General features: G+C 42.6%; 3 protein-coding genes across 11 annotated transcripts in view; 2 read left to right on the top strand and 1 right to left on the bottom strand.

The window, feature by feature from the left end:
- LOC120900683 (TGF-beta receptor type-1) overlaps positions 1 to 8,598 on the top strand; it is a 79,136-nt gene extending 70,538 nt beyond the window's left edge. For all 5 annotated transcript variants that reach the window (XM_040308021.1, XM_040308017.1, XM_040308020.1 and 2 more), the window contains one exon: positions 37 to 8,598. In XM_040308021.1, coding sequence (XP_040163955.1) covers positions 37 to 198 — 162 coding nt within the window. In that variant the 3' untranslated portion in view covers positions 199 to 8,598. The remainder of the gene's footprint in view (positions 1 to 36) is intronic.
- An 887-nt stretch (positions 8,599 to 9,485) lies between these two features.
- On the top strand, positions 9,486 to 12,515 carry LOC120900684 (gamma-butyrobetaine dioxygenase-like). Its single transcript, XM_040308022.1, has 3 exons — positions 9,486 to 10,708; positions 11,363 to 11,674; positions 11,739 to 12,515. The coding sequence occupies exons 1-3, from the start codon at positions 9,816 to 9,818 to the stop codon at positions 12,067 to 12,069; spliced, it is 1,536 nt and encodes a 511-aa protein (XP_040163956.1). The 5' UTR covers positions 9,486 to 9,815; the 3' UTR covers positions 12,070 to 12,515.
- The window catches only part of LOC120900681 (protein Shroom), a 186,504-nt gene continuing 180,699 nt past the window's right edge, over positions 12,091 to 17,895 (bottom strand). For 4 of the 5 annotated variants that reach the window (XM_040308004.1, XM_040308009.1, XM_040308005.1 and 1 more), the window contains 4 exons: positions 16,862 to 16,994; positions 16,598 to 16,727; positions 14,393 to 14,659; positions 12,091 to 14,303 (listed from right to left, as the gene is read on the bottom strand). In XM_040308004.1, coding sequence (XP_040163938.1) covers positions 14,040 to 14,303; positions 14,393 to 14,659; positions 16,598 to 16,727; positions 16,862 to 16,994 — 794 coding nt within the window. In that variant the 3' untranslated portion in view covers positions 12,091 to 14,039. The remainder of the gene's footprint in view (positions 14,304 to 14,392; positions 14,660 to 16,597; positions 16,728 to 16,861; positions 16,995 to 17,895) is intronic. The other variant, XM_040308008.1, reaches the window with a different exon arrangement.

The following is a 17,895-nucleotide window of genomic DNA, read 5'->3' as shown; positions in this document are numbered from 1 at the left end:
ACCTGTTCGTTCCCTTCTTTTCCTTCACCCTAACAGGTAGTCTGTGTGGACCAGCATCGTCCCAGCATACCGAGCCGCTGGATTGCCTGCGACACGCTGCACGCAATCTCGAAGGTGATGAAGGAATGCTGGTATCAGCATCCGGCCGCCCGGCTGTCATCCCTCAGGATCAAGAAAACGTTGGCGAATCTGCGCTAAGCGTGTGCTGCCTGTGCACCATTCTATCGATCTCCTGTACACCACAGATGATGACCGTCGGCGATGGGAAGACAGGAAAAGCAGCGCGCACTGTTTTTAACGTACTATTTAACATTTATACCGTACGCTCCCTCTCTCTCTCTGGCGTGCGGTAGATAAGCAAATGGGAATCGAAAAACAGAAACGAATTTGTGTGTATGTGCGCTCGTGCGTGTAAAGCTTCATCGCAACAGGTGAAGATGGGAACTGATAGCAGAGAGTGAAAACAGAGAACGAGAGAGAGAGAGAAACAACAAACACACACACAGCTAAGCTAACTATAAAAAAAACCCATTTTAATCGTAAGACCTTTTAGTTGGATAAGGATTGGAGAGGAAAAAGGGTAGCCGTGTGTGTGGTATATGTTTGATATAGTGCGTAAGATGAGCAAAACATATAAAACGATGGAATGAGTGGGATTTGCGTGTATGAAAAAGGATGAAACCCTGCGTGAACGTGAGAGTGTCAAGCGCGAGTACTGAGGAGGCATATTGCCCTATTATATATAAACACATACACACACACACACACACTCCTAGCAGTGAAAGTACGCCAGAAGCGTACATACTGTCGTGTGGCGTCACCATGTTTGAGTTGTGTATAGCAGTTTGGGTTCTAGCGTGAAGCATTTCGGGACTTTTGTACAGGAAAGTACGTTTTCGGGGTGAACAGTTTCGTTTCCATCAAATGCACTACCGGGCAGAGCACGGCGTTGAACAGACTAGAGCAAACAAAGACTAGAAACATATCCACTTTTCGGTTTTTACAAAGCAACAACCCGGTCAACCATCAAAATTGAAAGCAAAACAACACTGAAATAGTTGCGAACGGGAGGGTACACTCCTTGCAAATAACAGTTAAAGTTTTGCACCACCTCCAGAACAACGTGAACGAACACACACACAAACCACAGGATAACAAGTTAACGAATCATAGTGCGTACAGTAACACGACATACAGTGGAACACGCAGAAACAAAACGGCCAATTAACTAGTGCAACCGCTACAAGGAATATTGAACAAAGCAAAAATAACGAAGCAAAAAAAAAACAACAAACTTCAATACCTCCAGTTTTATTTAGCAGCAGATATAGCTACATCAGAAACGAGAACGAGACGAAAAACAGGATACGGGCGAGACCGACTAGTGATGATGATGATGATTATGTGTACAGTACGAACATGTAGATCATAACGTATTGCTCTAACGGGCAGTAGGTAGTGTTTGTAGGTTTAGCATTTTGTTTAGCAACGATACATTTACGTAAGAAGTAACCCGCATTCGAACGCAGTTTCCAGTGCAACCCCAAAAAGCTTACGATGAAAGCTTCTCCGTTTGTGATTTGTCTGTGTATGTATTGACTCTTTTTTTGTTCGACGTTTCGGTTTGGCTAATGATTTGTCGAAAGCGTACGCCAGCATATTGAACCCTGGAACCGGTGGATGCACCGTGGTTGTTTGGACTGTTGTGTTTCCCATTTGACACAGATACCTGTTTGTACAGAACGTGTTTTGCCATTCTGGCAAAGAATTGAAGGAGAGTAAAAAGAGAAAGGAAAAAGAAAGAACCCCATTGACACGTGAAACGGAAACGGAAAGATACAAAACTCTTACAAAAGTCTACAAATCTAAACAAAACCGGAACATTACCTGTATCGATTGCTTCCACAGAACATACATAAATACATAACTACATAACAGACAACAAAACGAAAGAAGAGAATGAGAGAGAGAGAGAAAAGTGTGCACAATACAAATAGAAGAAGAAAAAGACAAGTTAAAACCCCTAATTATGCAATATATATATAGAAAACATCCTTTAGGAAAGGTACTTTAGATTACAAAAGATGTAAAACAAATGATGCAAATTATAAAAAAGCAAACAAACTGAAGTGTTAAAACACAAACACACACACAGGAAGAACACATGTGAGATGTGTAACAAACAATGAAATCTGCTCAGATGCCCGATAAGTTCAGCTACAGCCGTCGGCGCTCTTTTTCTGTGAGTGAGGCGGCTGTACAAATAGAAACGTTCATCTAGAAGAAAACAAACGCAACATGATACTGCCGTGCATGAAAACGCAAACATAATAACCAAAATCCATAAGCACACTAAACGACACACATACACACACGTACGTATGAGATTAAAGAAGAATGCTGCTGATGGCGAACCCCGTAGGGCACGTAAATCTTGTCAAAGATTGTCAGCGGTCGGTCAGTGCATTCTTTCACCCTCCCCGCATTCCGTTCAGGTGATTCAGTTCAAACTGTAAAATAGATAAGTATGTAGGGTAATCCTCGTGCTCAGACTGTGCGGTAGTAACAGGACGATCGAACGCTCCGCTTTTTTCCCCAAAAGAAGTAACCTCAAATGCCCCTGACACTACTTAATACGACTATGGACGGCTGCATTGAGTATGAGGCAGGGCGGCGAAAGGCGAAAGCGAAATGGGTAGAACATGAACAATCAAACCGTTTGCCAAACATTCTTCCAGAACAACAACGTGAACCCTCCCGATCCACACACACACACAACCACACAATCCACAATCAACTCCTGCCACAACCCTAATCAGAGGTAGTTAGGACTCGGGCGTCGGGAGTGGTTTGAGTGTGATTTTATTTTCCTGTTTAACGCTACACAACAGCTAATGATAATGGCGCTGAAGAGAGAAACACTAATAGAAGTAAGATGTGTCCCGGTAGTAAGAACAAAACAAAAGAATACAACAAACAGTTTCAGTTGGATGTACATTTAAACGAGACAGCGAGTGAAAGCGATCTGTCGAACAGTCGGGGATGGTTGGAAAGATTTTCGAAACAAAGATATAAAGCAGTCAGAGAAGGGCGTAGAAAGGACACAGTTAAAGATTATGACGAGGGGCACTACTGTTAACGTAAGAGAAGAGGACAGCGATCGTTAGTGAGTGGTAGAAGCGAATGGGGGTAATAATTGTTCCTTTCAAGGCACAGTAAAGCCAATCTACACAAACACACACACAGCTACTCGTATGATTCCATTAACTAAGAGGTTTAATTTGACCGGTTTACTACATGTTTACTAGTTGCACACCAACCTCACCCAACCCGACACACATAGCACATGTAATTCTCCATTGTAAGGGAGAAAAGGTTCATTGTTAGTAGTTGGAGTAGCTTTTTATGTTTTCTACCATCTACACACACACATACACACCAAATATGTTCGATAATAGCTCGCGCTAATCTCTGTAACAAAGCTTCATGTCGTCCTGTCGGTAGTGCACACGAATCCTGGTCAGCCCGCTGCACGGTTGAAGCTACCTCCAGACGTACGAAACAAAGGCGTACACTTAAAAAGGCTAAATTGTTTAGGATGATCTTATTGGTTTGTTCAATACAAAGATAGTTTAGACAATTTGTTGGTTTAGATTGGTAATTTTTTTAATTTTCTTCTGTTTTCTTGCTCTTTTAGATCATATTCTACACGTTTGATGAGCCATTATGGGTTACTTACTGGTTTTCACGTATTTATTCCAAATTTCTTATTATTATCTTCATTCATTCTGTCACTTTTCCATGTTTGACCTGCGTTGATTTGCGTTGAGTGAAGCCTTACACCGATCGGTACAAAGCTGTAGTTCAAATAGATGTTGGTGTGTGATAGCAATATTCAACTGTTGAACAACTAGACGATTGAACAAACAAACAAAAAACAAGAAGCGAAGAAGAAGAAGAATACGTGTGTTTTGTGAGTGTGCATATGCCGACCAGGATATTAGCAATACACGGCACGGTCACGACATACAAATGCTCCTGTACAGTGAGTGCGCTGCCCGTTACATACTCCCAAAAAGTTACACATTCTATACCGCGGATACACAACCAACCTCCAACAACTTACCAACACCAACACAAACAAAACCAAAACCTGCAATAGTATTAGGTGTGATGCACACCGTCCTATATACCAATAGAGCAACCAGAGCAACTTCCAACACAATATTACCATATTAACTCTACAATACCACATCATTTTACCACACTCATACAAACGCCATAGCCAAACACACACACACATTCAATACAATAGAAGCAATAGTTGAAACGTTTATTTTGTATTTTGATTTCTTTTTGTACCAAGCAAAAGTGTGATCAATATTTCAATTTGTTTTTTAATTTCCTATGCATTATTCTACTGTAGCTACTTCTCTGTGCGTACTAAACAATAGCTTGGGAAGGATTGTACTAAGTTATAAGTTTTTGTAACTTTATTTGATAGCTTTTAATTATTATCATACTTTAATTCCATTAAAAGGTTTATTTGCTTCTTGTATAATTGCGTTTACGTAATGAAGAAAAGAAACACTAAACTCGTTCAATAGCAATAGTAAACGTCCTTGTCCATAGAAACGAAAAGAAAAGAAAAACAACGCCCTTACTGAGCACGTTTGTCTTGTAACATTTACAAGAATTCAAATGTATATTGTGAAGTACCTTTTCTTCTTCTTCTTTTTCTTACCCCTTATTGTGAATGCCACTCTTCAGTAATGCTCTTTGTACACTGCTATTATCTGTTCTGTTACAAATGAGAACGAGCAAATGCAACAATGATGATGAAAGATGAAAATGGAGAAAAAGAGCGCAACACATAACAGACCTGATGTTCATTAAATGTTCTAAAACCGAGTGGTTCGTGTATTAAACAAAAGAAAACGTGAATGAAACGAGTGAAGCCGATTGAAGACAAAAAAAAAATCAGAATAAAAATGAATTTTCATATTGGATATAAAAGAAATAAAAGATAGAGAGAGAAAGAGAAAGAGAAGAAAACAAAGCAGTTGGCAGGAATTGAGTTTGGAAGTGCAAAACAAGATGAAACAAACAAATAAAAGCTGAAGTAAAAATACAACTAAAGAAAAGAAGAAACAAAATCAACACACAAACACAATTTATGGTAAAACAAATAGACAGTTGACCTCGGGGGGGTTTTCCCATTTCCCCTCCGTATCCCTTTCTCCCCCAGAGCATCTAAACCAGTGTTATAAAGCAAAAGAGAGTAAAGTCTACAAACAGAAGATTTAACTTAAACATAAACAGGAGCAAACCACACCAGAAAAGAGTGGGAGGAAAAAGCAGAAAAGAAAAATAGTAAAGTGAAACAAGGGAGAAAGAGAAACGGCAGAGGAGGAAACAAATGAACTGGGGAAACAGTATAACAAACAAAGTTGTTCAAAGAGAGAAGAAAAGAAAGCAAGTAATGAAAAGTAATGTTAAAAGAGAAGAATGGAAAGTAAAAAAACACACACACGCACTAAACTATTTAACACATCGTTGGTGAGAGAGAGGGAGAGAGAGAGAGAAATGTAAAGAGGTTAAATACTATTTGCTAAAAACATAGAAGTTGCTAAGTAAGAGGCAAAGAAAAGAAAGAGAAAAGCTGTTGAAAAGAGAGAGAGAGTGAGGGGTTATAGAGCGAAGAAAGCTTCTCGTCAGTGTTTAACGTTTACTAATCACACACTACCTACGACCTACACCTTTGAATGTTTCCAAACACGATTAAAATGATGAGTGAGACGACGTTTTGGAACTCGGCAACGGAACGGAACGATGGAATGATCCTGTTTGCTCAAATGTGTGTATGTGTATGTTCGCCACACTGCTGTGTAAGGAAAGAGGAGTAAGAGAGAGAGAGAAAGGAAGAGAAAATCACGTGCGCATTTCCCACAACGTGTGCAGTCTAATTTCCAGTGAGATTAAAGTCCAAAAAAAACTTAAGTTGTTCCTCCTGCACCTCCAGCAATAGGAAGCGCAGTGTAAAGTAAAGTAGAGCCTAATAATCCAGCACACACCAGTAAATACCTCGAATAACAAGTGTACGGTGGTTCCCGGTTTTCTTTGGTTTTTGGTTTGCTTTTTGTTTCCCACCTGACCGTCGTGTCCCCAGTTAATAATAGTATACTTGAAGTCATTTTAAGTCCCTCCTCCTTCCCCTCGCTCCCCAGCAAACAAGGACACAGTACCTATCTCGCCCGTGTGTGCCATCGCGTGTATGCGTGTGTGTTAATACACACTGTAATAATGATACTGCAAAAAACAAAAGGCCCCGCAAATGTAACGTAATTGAGAGAGAGAGAAATGGGAAGGCGCGCACGCGCGTGTGCGTGTGTGTGTATGAGTTGGGATCGACACGATCGTTACGTTCCCTCGATCGTGTTTTTTTTGGGTTTAAAATACGATCGCGATAGTGTTTCTTAGTGTTAGTAGTACAGAGATAGCAGCACTATAAAGCGTGTACGTCACACATGTATAAGGAAAAAGGGTTTTAGGGTTGAATACACCTACCTGACCACATCCACACACACACAAATCCTTATTCGATGTTGGGGTATGAGTTGTTGTCTCCAAATTGGGTTTAAATTTATGGATATACAACCAAAACAGATCCACACACACACCCTGTAGAGGGAGGTAGCGATCGTGTAGTACACGTTAGGCTTCTACAAGTATGATAAATTACATGAACGTCGATTATAATTTTCTACCTCATTTATTTGATAATTAAAATACGTTCACAAATGACCCCGTTGCTCGATATGTAAGCGATGTAAGGGGCGCGCACGATGAGTTTAAGTTTTTGTTGGGTTTTGTTTCTTATTACCAAAAACCAAACAATACATCCACATACCTTTATTCATCTCTCTCACACACACACACCATTATACATAGACTCATATCATTCATATATTGTGCGGTAGGCTGGTTAAGTTAGTAATTATTTTAAATTAAAAATTAAACTAGCGATTGCTTTAAATTTTCCTTGTAAAAACTGACAGCCGGTGTGTCAAAGAAAGAAGAGACAACATGAATCAAAATTGATGGATTTGGCTATGAAGTAATGAAAAAAAGGTGTAACAAAAACTCGTACAAAGTACGGAAGAAAGCAGTAACATTGATGAGCAAATTTCCAACAAAAAAAGGAAAAACACTTGCTTAAGGAAAGCATAAAACAAAGTGATGAAATCAGCAAGCAAACAGCAAACAAAAATGAATAAATTAAAACAAATCGGCACTGAATGTGAACAGGGAAGATTGAAATTGCATCAACAAGAAAAGTAATAAAACACCGAACTAAAGCTAAGCTTTTGAACAATGAACCGGTTTTGGACTGCAAAAAGTAGTAGCTGCAAGCGAAATTAGCGTAGAAGGGAAGAGAGAAAAAGAGCGAAACAGTTTGGCTAAAAGTAAGAAAACTGGAAAACTATAAATCTGATAAATTGCTTTGTTTTGATTGCTCTTGCTCTTGATTGTTGTATGAGAACAATACGATGTAAAAGAATAATCATATTGAATTATGCTTCTTGGTTTTTGACAAGCGATGCGTGGTCTACTACGATGAGTGGTGGAGATTGTATTGTTGTATGTTTGCTGCACAGAAGCATCATTCATCTGCGCTGCTTATTATTATTATTATTATTATTATAGCACTATCATTAACGCTTTAAAAACAACATTATAATTATGAAAATCATCATTATTAAAACTATTACGAGGAACGAGACACATAATTATTGCATTACACTCGTACACTCGAACAGTTTTTATTGTGAAAAATTGCCCCTCAACTCACTAAACACACATACACATACACACATATTATTCATGATTCATGATTATTCTAATTATTGTAATCCTATATTAAGGTGTGCGCGAGTGTATGCGGCGTGTGAATGAGAGATATGTGCGAAACAACAAACAAACAAACAAACAAACAAAGGCGAACATTATTCTCCATGCTAATGTGTTAAGAATAATTAAGAAAACAGAAAACACGTGCTAAAAGAAACGTGTATTTTGAAGGAATAATACGGGGAAATGAAAGAGAGAGAGAGAAAAATAAAGAGAAGAGAATAAAACCTACAGATTAATACAAAACCGAACTGTAATGCTAAAGATAAAGCAAAAAAAAAAAGAAGAAAAACTAACCCATTAAACATAATTGCAGAACGTTGAAATACAATTGGTAAAGAAAGAAAAGAAAAACCGATTGAGTTTGCAAAACTGATGCAACTATGTATGTGTACCGGATGACTATTTAGTATTGTTTATTTGTTCCTCTATCCCCTTCCCTTCCCCCCCATCTCCCTTTAATCCTTTTCCTCTTCTCACCGAAAAAAAAAAACACACACACACACATAACAAATAAAATAAGTAAAATGCTTACAGTAAAGCGGGAGGAAAAGCATGTAAAGAATAAGTAATAGTTAAGCAGCACATTTAGAACTAGACGGCAGGGTGGATGGACGATCGGACGGTAGATGAGAGAAAAGAGATAAATATTAACATTAACAAAAAACAAACAAAAAAACTAGCGAGTAAGAAATTAAAGAAAACACAACCACATACACACATAAGTTAATGAAACACAGAAATGGGATAGGAAACGAAACAAACATTCAAGCTAAACATAACAAAGAAGAAACAGATAAACAGATACAAAAAAAGAGAGAGAGAGAGAGATAGAGTAAGCCAACAAGGAAAAAGATAACAAACACACAGCAGTAAAAAAGATGCAAACACAAAAATACACAATTCAAAACACACAATGCATACATACATACACAGAACAAACCCCCGAGATTTAAGAATAACGAAAGAGGATACAACAAGAAAAGTAGAAGCAGAAAGTAAAAACAACAACAGAAAAAGAAGAAGAAAACAAACAAAAAAACTCAAACAAACACACACAAGAATGAAAAGAGAGAAAAACAAAAACAAAAAACCGTGATCGATTATTGTCTTTTTTGTAACAAAAAATGATTAAAAAAATGTGGAACAACCAAGATGGCTTTTTGCCCCCGCCGGTGTTTGTGGTCTCTCTCTCTGTGTGTGCGCTTTGCAGAGTCCGAAAGAAGTGGGGTTTTATCTTACAAAAACGGGAAAGAGGGAATGTTTGCTTGTGTTTGAGAAAGGCCCCTGTCTTATCTGGTTATTTGTTTATCGTACTGTTTGGGAAAGCAAATGGCAGATAAAAGATGGACTCTGGTTTCTATGGGGTCGCGCACGGAGCTGCTAAGCTTTCTACTGTCTTAAACTGTGCAAACAAGCCATTAACAATGTCATTAGAAGACAGATTTGTAGTGCAGATTGTATAACTACAGGCGTTTTTATCAAGCGCTCTTCGATTTCATCTTTTTGCTCATTGAAAAGTGACATTTTTTTAACCACATTTATACCTCTCCCGGCTTGCGCTGACAAGCTCTTGGGTGGATTGAGTGATTACAGTGCCGCGAGTGTTGTGTACAACAGCACCGTGAATGTCAGCCGCCTGCCTTGGCATCATCGTTTGACCCAGTGACTTGCGCCGCTTTTCACTTCAGTTATCGTTCGGCTTTCGCTCGTGCAACACGCAGGCACGAGACGGTCGGGACTGTGAACAAGAAGTGTTTTGGTGAATACCATTAAACCTTTTAAGCTATGAAAAGGAGTGTTTTGTGACTCCATACAGTGACAATATTAATAAAAAAGTGATTTAAGTGATACTTAGTGCCTTTGAACCCTGAAATTGTTTACCAAAACCCTCGTAAAAAACCATGTCACTGGTTCGCTGCTTAGCAACGCTCAACCGTGCGGTCGTCGGCGGTGGTGGTGTGTCAACACTCTTAGCGCATCAACCTACCATCGCCACAAGAGCAGCCACACAATCGGCCTCTATTTTTAATTTTCTCAATCGCAATCACGCAACGCACCAAACGCGGACCAGTTCCGGTACGGTGCGAAACGCATCGTCATCCGCGCCACCTCTGCCCGCTGATCGCGACACCGGTGAAGATCGTCGTGCGAGGACAAAGTCCGGTTTGGTAGAAGAGAACCACCACTCGGTAGCGACGTCATCAGCGCCATCCTCGTCGTTGCAGATAAGCGAAGCCACCTTCGATGCGAACCGGTCGCGTGTAGTGGTGACGGTCCTGCTCGCCGACGATGGTGGCGCGACGGAGCAGCGGTACGAGTTTCCCGCCGTTTGGCTGCGCGATAACTGTCAGTGTGAGCGGTGCTTCCATGGCGGTTCGACGAGCCGCGTGCTCGACTGGGAACGGTTCGATGTGGACGGGGTGAACGTGGTGCGCGTGGGTGTGCTGGACGGTGGACGCTCGCTGGAAGTGCAGTGGGGGGATGGTGAGGCGCATGGGCGGTCGGTGTACGAGTTGGGGTGGCTTTTGGGCAGAAGCTTCCGAGGGGCCGATACGGAGCGGTATCTGCGGGAATGGTATCGTCCCGAGCCGGTGGTTTGGGGTGCGGCCGGGTTCGGCGGGGTGCTGAAGGAGTTTTCGTTCGAGCAGGTGCTGGCGGATGATGGTGCGCTGCGGCAGTGGATTGAGGCGTTGATTGCGTACGGCGTGGTGATGATCAAGGGAGCACCGCTGACGGAGAACGAGTGTCGCCGGTTGGCCGATCGGGTGGGATTTATCCGTAAAACGCATTATGGGTGAGTAAATGGATTGTTAATTACAAAAAGCAATTTTGTTTTAGTAATATTATACACAAAAATGTAGAATTCTCTCAAAATATTGAAAAAACGCAATCAAACACCTGTCTACACTTTCGCGCCACGCGATTGTTGGCGTAGGTCAGTGAGAGCGACAGAGAAGAGTTCGTGGTGAGAGCGAGAAAAGCATTGCTCACTCTCTCGTAGGTTTCGTCTTGCTTGTACACGCTTAAGGTGTGTTTACACGACTCAGTGCGTAAAGGTAGACGCTACACGAGCATTGTTGTGCTGGGTGTACAAAAAAGTTACGTGTATAAAAAGCGTGTTTAAGCTTAAATATTTTTTTTCTTTAATTACAGGGTTTTTCAGGGGTTCTCATAGTTGTGGGACACTTCCTGGACTTTTTCCTATGTGAACTTCATATGTTCCTATCAGATTTGTGAGCATGTACATATTCCTATTAGATTTGTCCAACAAGGATGCTACAGAGTCCAATTCCCATTACATTAAGTTCATTTCACGCAAAAAAGAGTCAATTAAGTGTCCCAAAGCTATGAGAACTTCTAGAAAACCCTGTATAGTTCATGCTGTGGAATAAGCTGACATGAATGAATCTAAATAATATTAACTTTTTTTTATATTTGTCCCAAAAAGCGAGGAATTTATCGTGAAGGCAAAGGAAGGCACCAGCAACGTCGCGTACCTTTCCACCCCACTGCAAATGCACACCGACCTGCCCTACTACGACTACAAACCGGGCTGCAATCTGCTCCACTGTCTGGTGCAATCGTCCAACCCAACCGGCGGCGAAAACCTCATCGCCGACGGGTTTTACGTTGCGGAGCAGCTCCGCCACCACCATCCGGACGATTTTCGGCTGCTGAGCGAAACGTTGGTCGACTGGAGCGATCTGGGCGCGGACGAAGCGGGCACGTTTCACAGCATCTACCGGGCGCCCGTTATATGGTATGTTCCTGTTTTCCGCACCATAAATGACCAATTTAATGATAAATGTGCCTCCTTTGTGCAGTATCGGCCGCGATGGACGCTTGGAACGGATCAATCACAGTGTGCCACAGCGCGACAGCCACTTCAGCGTGCCGCTCGATCGCGTCGAACCGTGGTACCGGGCGATGCAGCGCTTCGTGACGATCCTGCACCGGGAAGCGGTCAGCTTCAAGACGGCCCCGGGCGACATTCTCACGTTCAGCAACGTTCGGATGGTGCACGGGCGGACGGGGTACACGGATACGGCGGGAAACACGCGGCACATCGTCGGTGCGTATCTCGATTGGGATGAAATCTACTCCAGGTGGCGCGTCCTCAAAGCCGCCGCCGTTTCGGATAGGGAAGGCAAATGAAAGCGTGAGAAACACCACAAACGGGGGAGGGAGAATTTTGTTTTTAAACTCGTTTTTTTTAATTGATATTTCGCATTCCTCCTATTTCTTCTTACTTCTGCGCGCGCAGAGAGGGGGTGTGGGGGGCTGCGTTATATACGGTTGCGCGCCCCATTAATTATAAGTAAACACAAATTGGAACAATAATTCTGTCCGGCGAACGACAAAAGCTCACCTAAGAAGAACTTGAATTTAGGAAATAGAGGGGAAAGGAGTATCTGTGTCTGGGTAATTCTGATATTGCGGTTGCGTCCCGGGACACATCTAAGGATTATATGTGTATAGGCATGTGTTAAGGGCGCAGGCAGGCTTTGTATTAACGTCTATAAGAGAAAACGATGCGGCTGTGTTGAAACAGATTGACACAAACACATTGAATGTGAGCGCACAAAAAAAAACAAACAAAATAAGAAACGCACTAAATACACATTCCCGTAAGGTACGGGAAGAGGGGGCCGAGAAAGAAGACACCTATTAAAAGTAATATAATAAGATCTAGTTCTACAACAACTCTGTCGCCCTTTACTCTGTTGCTTGCTCTAAAATCCGAATGCTTTACTTTTATACTTTAATAAAAACTAGCTAAACGCTAAACAGAAAGCGCACTTGCTTTCGCGCCTTTTTTTCGTTAAACTCGGAAAATCCAGTTTGTTGTGTTTGTTGCACAACACAGTTAGCGCACAAATCAAATAATTATTTCCGATAAAATCACATTTTCTACCACCTTCTTTCTTGTTCCATTTTTTGCGTTCGCTTCTCATATTCATATTGCGCTTTTCTAAGCATTGCATTGCACGACTTTCGGTCCAATGAACCGTAAATCGCTCTTCATCATGTCCTTTATCATATCCTATTTTCCATTTTTAATATGTTATGTTTTCCTTTTTTCATGTTCGACATTTTGTAATTTGCTTTGCTCTCTTTACATTCTTATCGATTAAGCGCTGCTCCGCACTCTTCGCTTCTTCAGCACCATTTTACGCCAAATGGAGACTTTAAATATGCGGGTTTTTTTTAAAGAAAAGAACAAAAGCAAATAAAACCCACACACACACGCACACGCACACAAGAATGCTAATAAATCACACGGAACTGGGCGGAATAAACATAAAATACTAAATATTCTTAATAAGGAAATAGTAGGGTATGAAAAAATAAACTAGAAGGGTGCATTTGGGGGAAAAAGGGCAGTATTGTTGTTATGGAACATTTACAGGGTTTTCCAGTGGTTCTCATAGTTGTGGGACACTTCCTTGACTCTTTCTTATTGGAAGTGAACCCTCATATGATGGTAATTGGATTCTATGGCATCCTTATTGGACAGACTCCTTGGAAAATCCTGTTGAATTTGTCCAACAAGAGTGCTATAGAGTCCAATTCCCATTACATTAAATTCATTTCACGTAAGAAAAGGTCAATAAAGTGTCCACACAGCTGTGAGAACTCCTGGAAAACCCTGTAATGGGAAAGTGGTGCAACACTCTTTGAATTTCAACTTCACACCGTTGAAATGCAAGAACTTGATCCGTTCAAGAGACAGCAGAGAAACAAAGGGGGCCAAGGGGAAAGTGGGTAAAAGAAGAGCAAAACGAAGGAAAAGGATAATTAGAATATCTACTACATTGGAGCGCTACTTGTGTGGAGCGCTAACTGTTCGCTACTAATATGCGCAGCAAACGGCTTTGTGTCCGGCCCAGGACACACTTTGACTAATTTACATAAAACAAAGAAAGGAAAAAAAAACAGAAAACTGGATAGGATACCGTAACTCCTCGCTTACGCCTTATTTACAAAATGCACCGACTTACCGGTCGGTCCTAACTCTGTTCGCGCTTAAAACTACTCCACCTCACACAACACCTCGTCGGGACGATAGAAAAAAAAACAGCCAAAAACATAACACGCACGCACGTGATCGTGAACACGCCCTCCTAACATTCACTCTGCACGAGCGTATCCTTCAGCGCGGCCAGCTGCTCCTCGCCGAGCTTTATCTTGTCGGCAATTTCGCGCGAGTCCACGATCAGCTTCGCCTTCATGTTGATGAAATAGTCGTAGTCGGCGTACTCCTCGATCGTGAGCGACTGCTCGAGGATGCGGGCGATCGTGGCGCCGCGCTGATCGATGTCGTCCTTCAGCTGCTTCGCCTCGTCCAGCTGCTCCAGCAGTCGTTCCCGTTTCGCTTCCAGGATCTTCTAAAGCGCACAGGAGAAAGGGCACAGGCATAATTAGTATCAAGAGCTGACCCGACCCGACCCGACCCGATCAATCGATCGGTACTTACCTTATCCGGATGGTTGGCATCGATCATGTGCAGTGCGTTGTCGGTGCGCGCTAGTCGGCCGGATAGCGATAGGAGCAGCATCGTGATGTACCCAACATCGTCGACGTACGAGCGGAACTTGGACGCGTCGGCCGGGCGCACCTTTTGCGTCACCTTTAGCGCCACATCGTTGCCGAGCAGATCGTTCGCGTTGCTCTCTTCCGCGATGTTCGTTTGCTCGTTCGTTAGGACTAGTAGCTTCTTGCCAAGACGTTGGACGAGTTCCTCCTGCAGAAAAAGGGGAGATGGCGTAATTAATATATCATTCCTGTTTTGGGTGATCGAACCCCCCCCAAAATGCTGAAATTCCCCACGTTACGGTCTGGTGAGGCTTGTTAGCGGTTGCTCTCTTTTGAGAGAGATGGAAAACGTTACCGATTGGTTTGGAATTGAGCGTAAAGCAACGCTTCCAGTGTGGCAAATTTCGGATAAAGCGTTGTAAAATCAAGCGTTACAAAGTGGGATGAAATCGAACAAAAGGGAAGAGAGATTATGCAAGCTTCTTTGGGGGGAGAGTATAGATGGCATAGGAGCACCTTTGGAACCTTGGATACGTAACTTATTTTACATTTTACAAGGGAGTACAACAGCGGACTTTACTAGAGCACTGACCTGACTTGAAACCTTCCACAAAAAGCCTTGAAGAAGACATCAGGAAATTAGAGTCTTTGAGGATCATCTTCTATTAGCACCTGAAGATCTTGCAACACACGATCGTGATCGCAGCCACAGAGAGTTAAAGAGACATATTCCAGACTAATCTTGCTCTTCTCGAAAACTTTCAAATTCCACATTCAGACCTTCAAACTCGCGACTCTTTCAAATATGTTTTGTCAATCTTGTGATCATTCCGCCACAAAGTTTAACCAGAGCTTGCTGGAGTATTTGTTTGTTAATCAATTCTTCATTCAAGGTTTCAAGCGGCAAACAACACTTCAAAATTCGTCCATCGTGCATCAAACATTACATCACCCAGATCAGCCAGCAGCAACCTCCAACTCAAATAGAACTGAAGATTGCTTGCAGACACCTAACGCCTAACGCGTCGGAACAAACATCGGAAGCAATTTTTCATCAGCGATCCCAACAACACACACACACACACACACACACACAATGGTGACAACATCCTACACAAATATTCACTTTAATATAACCCGCAATGCAAAGGAAGAACTACGGGTTCAGGAGGTGCCCTGAGGAGTTGGTGTGTTTGGTTTAGCTTGGTCTTTCAGCTAAGCAGTCACACACTATTTGCACAACACTTCCAGTCACTTGGTTTTTTTTACGGCTTCTTCCCCTTTGCACTTACTTACCAGCTGCTGCCGCTGGGATGCTGTAATCGATAAAGATCGCCTGCCATTAGCGACTGTTTTCGATGACATCGATAAGGCACGATAAGAGCACGGGCATTATAAGCGAAGCCAGCCGCTCAGCTCGTCAGCTCGTGTGGCAGTGAGCAACCCCGAGAGCAGCATCCAAGCGAAGCGAGAACAACAGCGCACCAATGCGGTCGTCGCCTCCTGCTCTATGACGGGCTCTCCGCAGCGATGACAAAACACCATGGCAACACATGCATGAGCCCGAGAGCGCGCGCGCGCTTGCACACGCTCGTGTAGGTTTGAAATGGTTTGTGGGAAAGAGGTACGCACGCCGCCGCTAGTGATTCAAGCCATATGACCCATATGTCCCACGAGCGGCGTTTGCTTTCGTTGAGGCAGTTGGCTCCTACACGATACAGACACAGGAGAAAAAAAAGGGCGTACACATTCTTGTCTGATGCGGCACACGCACTTCCGATTCACGATTGCGAGGCGTGAGAGACAGAAACTAACACACACACACAGCTTTCGCTGAATTATCTTCTCCGAATGTCCACCGAAAGTGGATGTTTGTTACAATTACAGTGCAGAGGTCTCGAATTAGAGCCTCTTGACCAGCATCGCACCGTACTTCAAAATTGCGCAGAAAACAATTGCTTTTCAAGTAAAGGGGCACGGGGCGGCGTAATTGCATTACTTTCCATTTCTATCCGCTAACATTCCACACGACCACGACCACCATGTGAAGGACGTGCCTTCTCCGCAACCTCGCACCAGTTTAGCCCTCACACACATGGTCACTCTCTCTCTATCTCCCCATATTCCCCCGGCTTGGGTGACTTACCTTCTTCTTGGTCAGATCACAGCAATCACCGTTGATCAGGGTCATCTCGCGGCTGTAGCGCGTCATCAGCTTGGCCTTCGGTTCCGAGATTTGAAAGTAGGTCGAGCTGGACGTCAGAATATCGAGCGGGCTGGTGGTGGTGGTGGTGGTTTAGAAAACAGATTGTTTGGGAAAAGCTCGTAAGTAATCGGCGAAAAACAAAACAGCTTAATTCAGGGCTACTCCCCAACACTCCAGAGATACTGCTAGAACCACTCTGCTTACCTTTTCGGTGTACCGCCACCCGTCGTTTCCGTTGGCGTTGCGGTCGAGGCATCCTTCTTGAGCGGTCGCGGTGCGATCTGGATGTTGAACAGGTCGGACACGTAGTCCGACGAGGATTTGAATGTTTTCGGCGCTGTCATGAGGGAGAGAGAATGGATATTAAAAAAACCGAGGTAGGTAGGTGTCTGCGTCAGCTTGGTGTAACGTCTGGAGTCGGAAGTCGTTGATCTCAGTCTTAACTGTGTGAACTCCCACACACTTTGCATAACAACCTCCCGCTCCCCCCGAAAACAACAAGTCTCTCACGATTACACGCGAAAGGCTTTTTGTGTGGCTTAGAAGTGTGCAATATTGGGGGAGCTTTATTCCCTCCGACTCATTCGATTTTATCCGCAGAAAGGGGGAAACAACAACAATAGAGGAACTTCGTCACATTGCGTGGTGTTAATGGTTTCATAAAACGCCACAGTAACCATTATTGGCTGGCAATGAGACAGTTTGCTCATACTGCAAGATCTCCTCAGACCAGGGTCTTAGTACACCATGGATCTACTCGGGTTACTTGGATCTAACACAACTTAATACCTGAGAGAGGCAGAAACTTCCATAAACTCAATGCATAAAGATCTTCCAAAGTGAGTGTATATATCAGGTGGGCTTATAGTGTTCATTCTCACCAATACATCGACACACAATTTGACGGTTTGTTCCATAACAAATACTAGATTTTGAAGCCTTGAAGTTTAAACGAAATCTCGCAGAAATTGTATGTGGTTTTACTCAGGCGTAGCACGAAGAAAGAAGCAAAAAAACGTACGTGGCAGCCAGTTCTTGGATTGAAACGAAGATTTGAAGGCTATAGATTCCAAAAAAGAACATTTCTTTCGCCAAATCTGATATATAGGCAACAATTATTGAATCTTTTCTGCCAGCAAGCAAGGAGCAGTGTACCAACCGAATCAAATATGATTTTATACAGAAAGTGAGGAATTTATCAGAGTGCCTGCGCTAATATATCCTTTGTTCCTGTTCAA

Source organism: Anopheles arabiensis, chromosome 3 (genome assembly GCF_016920715.1).
Source record: "Anopheles arabiensis isolate DONGOLA chromosome 3, AaraD3, whole genome shotgun sequence".
In the NCBI taxonomy this organism is placed as follows: Eukaryota; Metazoa; Arthropoda; class Insecta; order Diptera; family Culicidae; genus Anopheles; species Anopheles arabiensis.
The sequence above is the reverse complement of the archived record's forward strand: the minus strand, read 5'-3'. Positions and strand labels throughout refer to the sequence as shown.

Bases quoted from the DNA above. Each gene is read 5' to 3' on its own strand.
- LOC120900684 (XM_040308022.1), top strand. From the start codon at position 9,816: ATGTCACTGGTTCGCTGCTTAGCAACGCTCAACCGTGCGGTCGTCGGC. The intron at 10,709-11,362 runs GTGAGTAAATGG...TGTCCCAAAAAG, and splicing joins ATCCGTAAAACGCATTATGG to CGAGGAATTTATCGTGAAGG. The intron at 11,675-11,738 runs GTATGTTCCTGT...TCCTTTGTGCAG, and splicing joins TACCGGGCGCCCGTTATATG to TATCGGCCGCGATGGACGCT.